The sequence below is a fragment of the Helianthus annuus genome, chromosome 6 (assembly GCF_002127325.2).
Source record: "Helianthus annuus cultivar XRQ/B chromosome 6, HanXRQr2.0-SUNRISE, whole genome shotgun sequence".
Classification (NCBI taxonomy): domain Eukaryota; kingdom Viridiplantae; phylum Streptophyta; class Magnoliopsida; order Asterales; family Asteraceae; genus Helianthus; species Helianthus annuus.
Genome location: NC_035438.2, coordinates 12,583,542 through 12,594,639, shown reverse-complemented (window position 1 = coordinate 12,594,639; position 11,098 = coordinate 12,583,542). Strand labels below are relative to the sequence as shown.

The following is an 11,098-nucleotide window of genomic DNA, read 5'->3' as shown; positions in this document are numbered from 1 at the left end:
GGAAATGGCTCGAATGAAGAAGAAAGAAGTAAACGCGGTTCAATTTGAAGTGTGTGAAGATTGTGGTGATATCGGGCATAGCACCGAGCAATGCCCAACGGGGTCGAGTGACTACACCGAGGAGGTAAATCAAGTGTATGGGGATCGAAAGCAATACGACATGAATTCCAACACTTACCATCCGGGTTTGAGAAATCACCCTAATTTCCGGTATGGTAACGCCTCAAATCAAATGAATCCGAATTTCCAATCGGGTAATCAAGGTGGTCAAGGTGGGTCCTCGTATAACAATCGTCAAGGTGGTAACCAAGGGGGTTACCAAAGGAATTACAATCAAGGGGGTAACCAAGGGTATCAAAACCGTGAAGGTAATTATCAACGTGGTTACAACCAAGGCGGAAATAGGGGTAATGCTTCTAACTCCCAAGGTGATGATTCGATTAATTCGAAATTTGATGCTATCATGAATGCTGTGAGTACTCTTACCAATTCACACCATGAGTTCAAAGCCGAAGTGAGGAAAGAGTTTGAAGTGAGGGATAAATCTCAAAAGGCATTAGAGAAGCAAGTGGGGCAACTTGCTCAAGAGATGGCTCAAATTCGTGGAAGCGGAGGAGGACTTCCAAGTGATACCACGGTGAACCCTAAGCATCAAGGGTCAAGCTCGAAGAACACACGTGAGGTACCAATTAATCAAATTTCTTTACGTAGTGGTCGAGTCATAGATAATGGTGTTGAGCCACCACCACCCAAGTTTGTTGAAGGGGTGGTGGAAGATGCGAGTGATGATGAAGGTAATAACGGTCAAGCGGGTCAAAATAAAAATGATTTAAAAATTAATGAAAATACACCCGTTGTGACCGTTCCCGTCCTAAAGGCTAAGGAAAAGGGAGTGGAGGTTAATACCGCCCCTTATCCCGAAGCTTTGTTGGGACCATCTAAGAAAGTGGTAAAAAAGCGAGGCCCACAACAAGAAGAAATGTGGGAAATTTTTAAACAAGTCAAAATCAATTTACCACTTCTAGATGCAATTAAGCAAGTGCCTTCATATGCTAAATACTTGAAGGATCTATGCACCCAAAAACGGACTCACAAGTTTCCTAAGAAACTTGATTTGACTGAAAATGTGAGTTCGATTCTTTCGGGTGCGCTTCCACCAAAACTTCAAGATCCGGGGGCGCCCATTATTTCAATACAAGTTGGTGAATTCAAAATGACACGGGCACTTTTGGATCTTGGGGCAAGTGTGAGTATCTTGCCGGGTAGTTTATATGACCAATACGATTTTGGTCCACTTCAAGTGTCTAACACCACCGTGGTGTTAGCCGATTTGACTCCTAAACTACCCCGTGGGATAGTCACGGATGTAATAGTCAAGGTCGAGGACTTTTACTATCCGGTGGACTTTCTTGTGTTAGATTATGTTTCTTTGGACCGAACCAAGCAACCAACGGTGATCCTTGGTCGACCATTTTTGGCAACATCGAATGCCCAAATTAATTGCAAATCGGGCACGGTCGACATGACTTTTGGTAACCGTCGGTTGCGGTTAAATGTCTTTTCAAGATTAACGGATCCTCTAGTTGGCGATGAATGTTACATGGCGGACATCGTTGACGAGTGTATACCTCTATGCGACACTAGTGTCGAAGAGGAAAACACAATAGAGGAATGTTTCATGTTTGACAGGTTACAAGGAGAAACAAATCGGAGCATGGATGAAGAGGTGAAAGAGTTAGAGGTATTAGCGGCTAGGGAAGGAAGGCCCACTTGGACACACCAAGTGGAAAGCCTTCCGGAAAGCATCGACACGAAGTTGAAGCCGTCATTGGAAGAGCCTCCGGTGGTAGAGTTGAAGGCGCTACCCAAGCATCTTAAGTATGCTTATGTGGGTGAGGGTAGCACGCTTCCGGTCATCATTGCATCTAACTTGACCGGGGAGCAAGAAGATAAGCTGATGAAAGTTTTGATCACTCATAGAGCCGCTATCGGGTGGACCATTGCGGATTTGAAGGGAATTAGTCCCTCGGTGGTGATGCACAAGATCATCACAGAAGATGGCATTAATCCTTCTCGTGACACACAACGGAGACTGAATCCGAACATGCGGGAAGTGGTTAAGAAAGAGGTATTGAAATGGCTAGATGCGGGTATTATATACCCCATTTCTGATAGCCAGTGGGTGAGCCCGACACAAACAGTTCCTAAGAAGGCAGGTATTCAAGTCGTCAAAAATGACGCAGGTGAAGAGGTAGCTACTCGGCCGGTAACCGGGTGGCGTATTTGTATTGATTATAGGAAGTTGAATTCTGCAACTTCCAAAGATCATTTTCCTTTACCTTTTATTGATCAAATAGTTGAGAAATTGGCCGGACAAAAGTTTTATTGTTTTCTGGATGGTTATTCCGGTTACAATCAAATTGCCATTCATCCGGAAGACCAATCAAAGACCACTTTTACGTGTCCGTATGGCACCTTCGCATTTAGGCGAATGCCATTTGGATTATGTAATGCCCCCGCCACCTTTCAAAGGTGTATGATGAGTATCTTTTCAGATATGGTGGGGGAGTCTTTGGAAATCTTCATGGATGATTTCTCGATATTTGGGTCATCGTTTGACGCATGCCTTGACCAACTCGAAAAGGTTTTAAAAAGATGTGTTGAAAAGAATTTGGTTTTGAGTTGGGAAAAGAGCCATTTTATGGTTCAAGAAGGGATTGTGTTGGGGCATGTCGTCTCGAGTCGTGGGATAGAGGTGGATCGAGCAAAGGTACAAGTCATATCTACATTGCCTTATCCCACGAGTGTTAAGGGCGTTCGATCGTTTTTGGGTCATGCGGGGTTTTATAGGAGGTTTATAAAAGGGTTTAGTGATATTACAAAACCCCTATGTAATCTTTTGTTAAAAGACCAAGACTTTAATTTTGACAAACAATGTGAAAATGCCTTTAATGTGTTGAAACAGAAATTGGTTGAGGCCCCAATCTTGCAATCACCAAATTGGTCATTACCATTTGAAATTATGTGTGATGCAAGCGACTATGCGGTTGGGGCCGTGTTGGGTCAACGGGTAGACAAAAAGCCGGTTGCCATTTACTACGCAAGTAAGACTCTCTCGGATGCACAACTTAACTATACAACAACTGAGAAAGAGCTACTTGCGGTGGTTTATGCATTAGATAAATTCCGGGCTTACATATGGGGTAGCAAAGTTATTATCTATTCTGACCACAGTGCTGTCAGGTACCTCATGGACAAAAAGGATGCTAAGCCGCGGTTGATCCGATGGGTACTCCTATTACAAGAGTTCGATTTGGAGATCCGGGACAAGAAAGGAAGCGAGAATGTTGTAGCCGACCATTTGTCCCGATTAATGGTTGAAGACGGTTCATCATCTATGGAGATTAATGAAACTTTTCCTGATGAGCACCTTTTAGCTATTTCCACTTTACCTTGGTTTGCTGACATCGTGAATTATTTGGCAACAGGTACAATGCCGGAGCATTGGTCGAGGAAGAAGAGGATTCATTTCCTCTCACAGGTTAAGCATTACATTTGGGACAAACCGGACTTGTTTAAAGTGGGAGCTGATCAGATGATCCGGAGATGTGTGCCGGATGAGGAAATCCGAAGTGTGTTGATGCACGTGCATTCACTTGCATGTGGAGGTCATTTTAGTGGCCAAAAGACGGGGCACAAAGTGCTTTCTAGTGGTTTATTTTGGCCTACAATATTTAAAGATGCTTTTGAATTTGCCAAAAATTGTAAAAATTGCCAACAATTAGGGAGTATTTCTAAGAGGGATGAGATGCCCATGCAACCGATCCTTGTAGTGGACATTTTTGACGTTTGGGGGATCGATTTCATGGGACCCTTCCCCAATTCATATGGCAACTTATACATTTTGGTGGCCGTGGATTATGTATCCAAATGGGTCGAAGCAATCGCCACCAAAACGAATGACCATACCGTTGTTTGCAATTTTGTCCAAACAAACATTATTTCAAGGTTTGGGGTTCCTCGAGTCATCATAAGTGATGGAGGATCTCATTTCAAAAATTTTAACTTTGGCAAATTACTCAAACGGTATGGTGTTGACCATAGAATTGCGACTCCATATCATCCCCAAACTAGTGGGCAAGTGGAGGTTTCCAATAGGCAAATTAAAGAAATTTTGCAAAAGACCGTAAGGGCGGACCGTAAGGATTGGTCAACTAAGTTGAACGATGCTTTATGGGCTTACCGAACGACTTATAAAACTCCTATTGGCATCACCCCATACCGCTTAGTTTTTGGGAAAGGATGTCATTTACCGGTTGAACTTGTTCATCGGGCGTTTTGGGCGATTAAAAATGTTAATCTTAAGTATGATGAAGCAGGCAGGGAGAGAAAGCTCAAGCTTTGTGAGTTGGAAGAGTTGAGGGAGGAGGCGTATGAGTGTGCTTCCAAGTATAAGGAGAAAATGAAGGTGATGCATGATGCAAAGATTCGGAAGAAAGAATTCGAGGTTGGACAAAAGGTATGGTTATACAACTCGAAATTAAAATTCTTTCCAGGGAAGCTTAGAAGTAAATGGATGGGCCCGTATGTGGTCACGCGGGTTGGTAAGCTTGGTGATGTGAGCATCGAAGACCCGAAAGATGGGTCAAAACAAACGGTGAACGGGCATAGACTGAAGCCGTTCTTGGAAGGTAATGAGGTAAATGAGGCACAAAAGGAGTCGGTAAGCTTTCTGGTAAGTATTCCGACTTATGAGACCGTTTGAGGGTCGAATTGTGTAAATTAGTGTTAGATTTTATTTCTACTTTATTTTTCGTTTGTTTCGATTCAAACTAACCTTCATATTGTGTGTAAGTAACGAAAGCAACACCTGAATCACGAGTATTCCAGGTATGTGATAGGTTCGGTGTGTATTCGGGACAATACACGTTTATTTGGAGGGTGGGAAGATTCGTTCTAAACGATTCTTGTTTAAAAAAAAAAAAAAAAAAAAAAAAAACAAAATGTATATAAAAAAAAGATTTGTATATAAACGAATTAGTAACTTAAAAAGTAAAAAAAAAAAAAAAGAAAGAGAAAATGAAAAAAAATAAATAATAATAATGCATGTGAGAGTGGAAGCCACGTGAGTTGTTGTTGAATTTGTTTGAAAAAAAAAATAATAATAATGATAATATACATAAACAAAAAAGGTTTGTAATCATATGTTGCTGTTTCATCTGACCAATCAACATGGACGCATGATATGTCCATGTTGACATATAATGCGCTGCGTTCACAATAAATTCCCTTGTCCCCTGTAGTCTGTCCATGCTTGCGTCCCCATGAAGACCCAAATTGACGCAAGTTGCGTTCGGTCAGACATAGTATGCGTTCCCTCTCAGGTCTGATCCGGATTGCATTCACAACCCATCATTAAACCCGAACCAACTCCAGATCCATCATAAAAACCCGATTCCAAACCCACTAAAACACAAATCTCAATCAACTTTTCACATTTACCGTGCCAATTCACTGCCTCTTTCCCAAATCTTTCTCCACTATTTTCATCTTTTTCATCTTAACCCTCAAGAACCCTAACCCTTTCATCTCTCATAACTCACTCAATTCTCCACCAAATCAAGTCGTTCTTGGGTCTAACCTCACTATTTTCTCGAGAGGATTACATTGCACCGATTATTTTCGCGAAAATCTTCACGATTTGTGGAGATTTGTGGACACATTGGGTCCGAAAATTGGGGTTTCTGCTAGGTTTCAAGTTTTAAAGATATTTCTTGTCTAGCTCCTTGTTTATTCATCATCTAAGGTATGTCTTCACCCTCTTTTGCTACATTATTACAGATTATGTTATTATTCACTAAAATTTTGAACATGAATGTTTGAATATTTGTGAGTATATAATATTTGATGAGTTAATGAGCATTATTTTGTGGGGTTTTCTTGAATATTGATGAGACTTGAGATATAACTTGAAAAATATTGGGGATATTTGTGGATGAATCATCATTAGGTCATCAAATTGAAAACTTTTCATAAGTTTTAAGTGAATAATGGGTGCATGGACAGAAGAGTTGAAATTCATAGTCTGCAAAAAAAAAAATAAATAAAATAAAATAAAAAATAAATAAATAAAAAAATAAATAAAAAAATAAAAAATAAAAATAATAATAATAATAAAAATAAATAATAATAATAATAATAATAATAAAATAATAATAATAATAATAAAATAATAAAAATAAAAAAAATAAAAAAAAAATAAAAAAAAAGAAGAAACTTTAGTTGGAAACAAGTGTGGGGGTTTTCGCACCAGTAAATTGGGATTCAACACAAAGAGTTGGTAAAATTAGGAACATGGCAATAGAATCATACTTTGTTAATGGGCAAAGGATGTAAACAACAACCCAAATTGGGTCTAGAATGCCACATTGTGCTTGTTTCATGAAATTGGTGTCTTTAGGAGATGTAAAGCCTTTTTCAAATGATCAAAGTGGATGTGTGATGAGTCGAGTTACCATGTTCTAAAACAGTTGTTACAAGTTAGATTCTTGGTGAACTGTTTATTAATGATGCTCTTTGTGTAAATGTAGGTGAAAATGGGGAGATCAAAGGAACTGCCTGGTGGTAAAGGGAAGAAGAAAGCTGAAGCCTTGTCAGCTAGGGTGTCAAAACGGCGTAAGAAACCCACAGTTATCGAACATAGTGACCCCGGAGATTCTGATTTTGATCCCATGGATGAGGGAAATGAGACAAATCAAAGAGCTCAAGAAGGAGAAGAGGGTAATCATGAGCTAGAGTTGGTGTTTGAGGCAGATGGTTTGCCTAGATGGAAAAAGTCAGAAAGGTTGTCAAGGTTCCCTGAAGAGTGGCGGGCCCCGTTATATAAAAAGAAGATTGCAAAAAGTAAGCAAGGTCGAAAAAAATTGTTCTTATGTGAAAGGAAGGTTAATCTTGAGGAGTTTGGTAGGTTCGGTGTTACCGAGTGTTTTGATAGGTTGGGGTGGCGTGAGTTTCTAGATTTCAACTATGAAGGAAAGCAAGAGGTGTATATGGATGAAATTTTGGAATGGATGTCCACGTTGGAGAAAAAAGAAAATGGTTCGCCTGACAAAACAGAATTAGTAGGATTTGTGAACGGAAAAAAAGTGGTGCTATCTTTCGCTATACTTAGGAAATATGCAAAGTATGATACGAGGGCTACTAATGGTGACCCTTATGAATTCCCATCCGATGACACCTTGGCAGTCGAAGAGGCAAAAGAGGAGAAGTGGATATCAATGATAAAGAAGTTGTTTGATGTACCTTTCGACACTGATATCCCTTCGTGGCCATTGTGGAAAGAGAATTTGCATGTTTTCCCTAGGTTGTTGCACAGCTTTGTGATAGCCAACGTGATGCCGCGCACCAGTGACACGGACAGGGTGCGTTTGTATGAGGTGATGATTTTGTATGCTTTGATAACGGGTTCTCCCAAATTGTCGGCTCGACATTTAATTATGTACAACATTTGGGAGTCGAGGGAGAGGCAAGCTAAGAAAACAATCCCACATTGTAGATTGTTATCAAAGATGCTACTGAAGCAGGGGGCGATCCAAATGGGAGTGAGGGGAGAGAAAGTACCACAAAACCCAATTAAGATGAGTACATTTTGTCGGAATTCGTTGTGGACGTACGAGTTGAGAAGGAAGATGCACAGGTTAAAGGTTGATAGGACGGATCAGTTTCTTGAGGCCCCGAGATCGGATGTTGAAGATGAGGAGGAAGAGTCAGAAGAAGAGCAAGTTGGGGGACGAAAAGGTAGGATACAGGTTATGCCTGAACCTGTTGTGACAGGTTTCCCTCCCGAGTTACATGGGTCATTGTACTACAAACATCTTCATGAAGTGATGACTCAAGCTCGACCAGATGAGTTCTTTAGCTGGGAAAAAAGTACTCGATTGATGTATGATAGGCAAACCCAGGGGTTAGAAGAGGACCGCGTGTTTAGGAAGGCTATGATGTATCAATTAGAGAATTTCAGAAATCAAAACTGGCTACATCAAGAAAATATTAGGCATGACCATGATTATGCACGTGGATGGGAATACACAGAGAGGCCGATGCCCCGAGATTGGAAGGATCCTGAGATGTTCCCTTATGAGGTAACACAACAGATGCCTCGATACCCACAGTCTATGCCATCTGAGTGGGTGCCACCACACCCACCTGCGCCACCTGAGCAGGGATCCAGTTCGTCTAGCTCTACAGATCCACATGGGGTAGTGGCTCTTATTAGGGACATGTATCAGTGTACCTTTGGGCCGCCTTATCCCCCGCCTCCATATGATGGGTAGATCACTCGCTGATCGGAGTTGCACTCACGATCAGGTCCATGTGTTCTTTTACATATATCTTATTGCATGGTCATGATTATACTGTGTGGGTGTGATTTGAACTCCTTGTACTTTTGCATCTTTGCTTTGTTTGCTTGTGTTTATTTATTTTTATTTTTATTTTTTGTGTGTTTAATTTTGGTGGTGTTGAAAAACAATGTTAGGGAATGTTATGTTATTTAGTTAATGGTTGTTGGGGGTGAATCTTGGAATAGAAATGTTGGGCTTAATTGGTTAAACTCCTTGTTCTCATATGTGCCATTAAAAACACTATACATTGGGGACAATGTATCTCAAGTGTGGGGATGAGGAGAATAAAAAAAAATGATCTTCAAAAAAAAAAAAAAAAAAAAAAGGAAATTTTGCCCTTAAGTAACTCAACCAAAACTTGAAAACCAACGAGCACCATTAACTGTTTACCTTCCGGAGCATAGATGTTGGTCTTTAGTCATGGTCATAAACTCTTTAAGTTCCTTGATAAAGTCTTTTCAGTGAGAGTTTTTGAGAAAAATTTATAGAATTGCCTAGCTAGGAATAACAAGTTGTAAAGTAACACATGTGTCACATCGGTAACCCAATCCTTTTTGTTTGTGAGATCTTGAGCCTTTTCTTGAATATTTATACATATTTGCTTATTTGCATTTATTGATTGTTTGAGAGTAGGCCTATACATTGCTTTGTTTGAGAACTTGACTGATTTGATGCATGCCGAAACCACGAACTGAATGCTTGCACATAGATGATAAAGGCTTTTTAGGACATCCTTCCACCTTACCATTAAAAAAAAAAAAAAAAAAAAAAAAAAAAAAAAAAAAAAAACTCCACTTTAGTAGCCATTTCTGTACCATCTATCTATCTATTTCTTAACCCATTCATCATCATATCGCCCAAACCCACAATCCATGTATGTTATCCATGTTCATAAAAAAAAAAAAAAAAAAGAAGAAGAAGAACGGTTGTGAAAAGCAATAAAGTTATGGGTCATAGTTACCCATTTATAGTCATTTGTAGAAATAAATAAGGATATGTAGCTGGATTCGTGTTTCTTACCTTAAACCACCATTCTTCCATATCATTAGCCATAACCCAAAACTCAAAACCCATAAAGTCCTTTGGATATGTGCATCATTCGTGTTAGTTGGTGAAAGTGTGATTGTTTGTCAAGCATATTAAAACAAGCTTTGTATTTTGGTCATAGAGTGAATAAATACTAGTGCACACTTGCTAGTTTTCCTTTGATTTCAAACCGAGAGGAGAGAACAATTGTGAGGGGTGTGAACACTTGTGAAACTTGAAGATTAGTTAAACTTAGTTGGGCAATTGCTTTGTTTAATAAATGTTGCATCATTTTACTCACTGAAATAGAAATCTATTGATAGGCGTAAGTCTTGTGAGTTAGGGTATGACTATTGACCATGTCTGAGAACTAGTAAGGGAATGGGAAATGCGTTGCTTTTAATGGTTGGATGGTAATGAACGAGTTTGCTTGAGGGCAAGCAAATGATAAGTGTGGGGATGTGATGGGTTGGTAAATTTCCAAAGCTTAACGTGTTTAATTTTACTGATTTGTGTGAAATTGAGTTTTAGAATACACTACTTTGAGATGGTTTGTATTTTGCAGGCCTTGATAGGTTTAAGGTGTATTTTGGAAGCTTTACGAGCTTTGGAATGAAGGTAACAAGGAAATGATGCATTTAGGAGCTTACCGGAGCTTAACCAAGTGCATTTCGGTAACTACTTGAGAAATGGGAAGCACATGGAAGCATATGGAAGTAATCGAGAGTGGTTTTGAGAAGAATGGTGAAAACATGGGATGAGAACGCAAGTTACTTCATTCGGGACGCAATAGAGGGCGCATAAAAGTGTGGATTTCAGAGCAGGGACACATAATGTGTCCCTGAGGACACATAATGCGTCCCTCATCAGTTACAAATCGTAAAAATCCCCCTTTTGACTAGGAAAAGTTATCATTCAAGGTAGTCTTGACACATACGAATTGGGGGGTTTTGCTAGGCGATTTTGGGAGCTTTTTGAGAGATTCTTGAAGATTCAATCCATCCCTTATCACATTCCATCACGTCTTGAAGATCAATCATAAACCATGAGTGGCTAATTTCCCCAAGATCATCCCCGGGTGAAAGATTGTGAGTTTCTAGGGTTTGTTTTTTCATGTTTTGGTTTGATATAAACATTTTGTAATCTTTTGATTGAAATTGTGCGGATTGATTGTTAGTATTGTTTTGAACTCGAAATTGTTAAGATTTTCTTGCATCATTGACATTGAGAGATGATTACTACTATTAGTTTTGGTTCGTGCTAGGGTTTGTTCATTGTTCTTGATTTATAAAACATACAATTGTCTTTAATTCATATTGTGAAGGTTTTCTTGCACCATTTGCGTATGTTAGATGATTGTTGATGTCTACTATTAGGTTTCAATTTACAAGCTCAAGAAATCATTGGTGCTCATAAAATAGTCAAACCGTTCATGTTAAATAACTCTAGTTACTTATCAATCCGAAACCCGGGTGTGATTCGTTTTCTCATATATTATTTTAACTAATCAATTAAGTTTTGCAATCGTAGTCAACGAACCATTCTCTTAGTTAATATCAAAATTGTCGGTTCAACCCGATATCTTTTCAACTAAACAAACAAACAATTTTAACATAGCAAGCTTCATAATAGTGACAACCTTCATAATTCAATCAAGTCCATACACAAAC

At 39.4% G+C, this 11,098-nt stretch overlaps 1 protein-coding gene across 1 annotated transcript; it reads left to right on the top strand.

The window, feature by feature from the left end:
• The first annotated feature begins 5,330 nt into the window (after window positions 1-5,330).
• Window positions 5,331-10,669, top strand: LOC110864738. Its single transcript, XM_022113864.2, has 2 exons — window positions 5,331-5,806; window positions 6,591-10,669. The coding sequence occupies exon 2, from the start codon at window positions 6,597-6,599 to the stop codon at window positions 8,331-8,333; it is 1,737 nt and encodes a 578-aa protein (XP_021969556.1). The 5' UTR covers window positions 5,331-5,806; window positions 6,591-6,596; the 3' UTR covers window positions 8,334-10,669.
• Window positions 10,670-11,098: the final 429 nt, after the last annotated feature.

Coding starts and splice junctions, on each gene's coding strand:
- LOC110864738 (XM_022113864.2), top strand. CDS start 6,597: ATGGGGAGATCAAAGGAACTGCCTGGTGGTAAAGGGAAGAAGAAAGCT.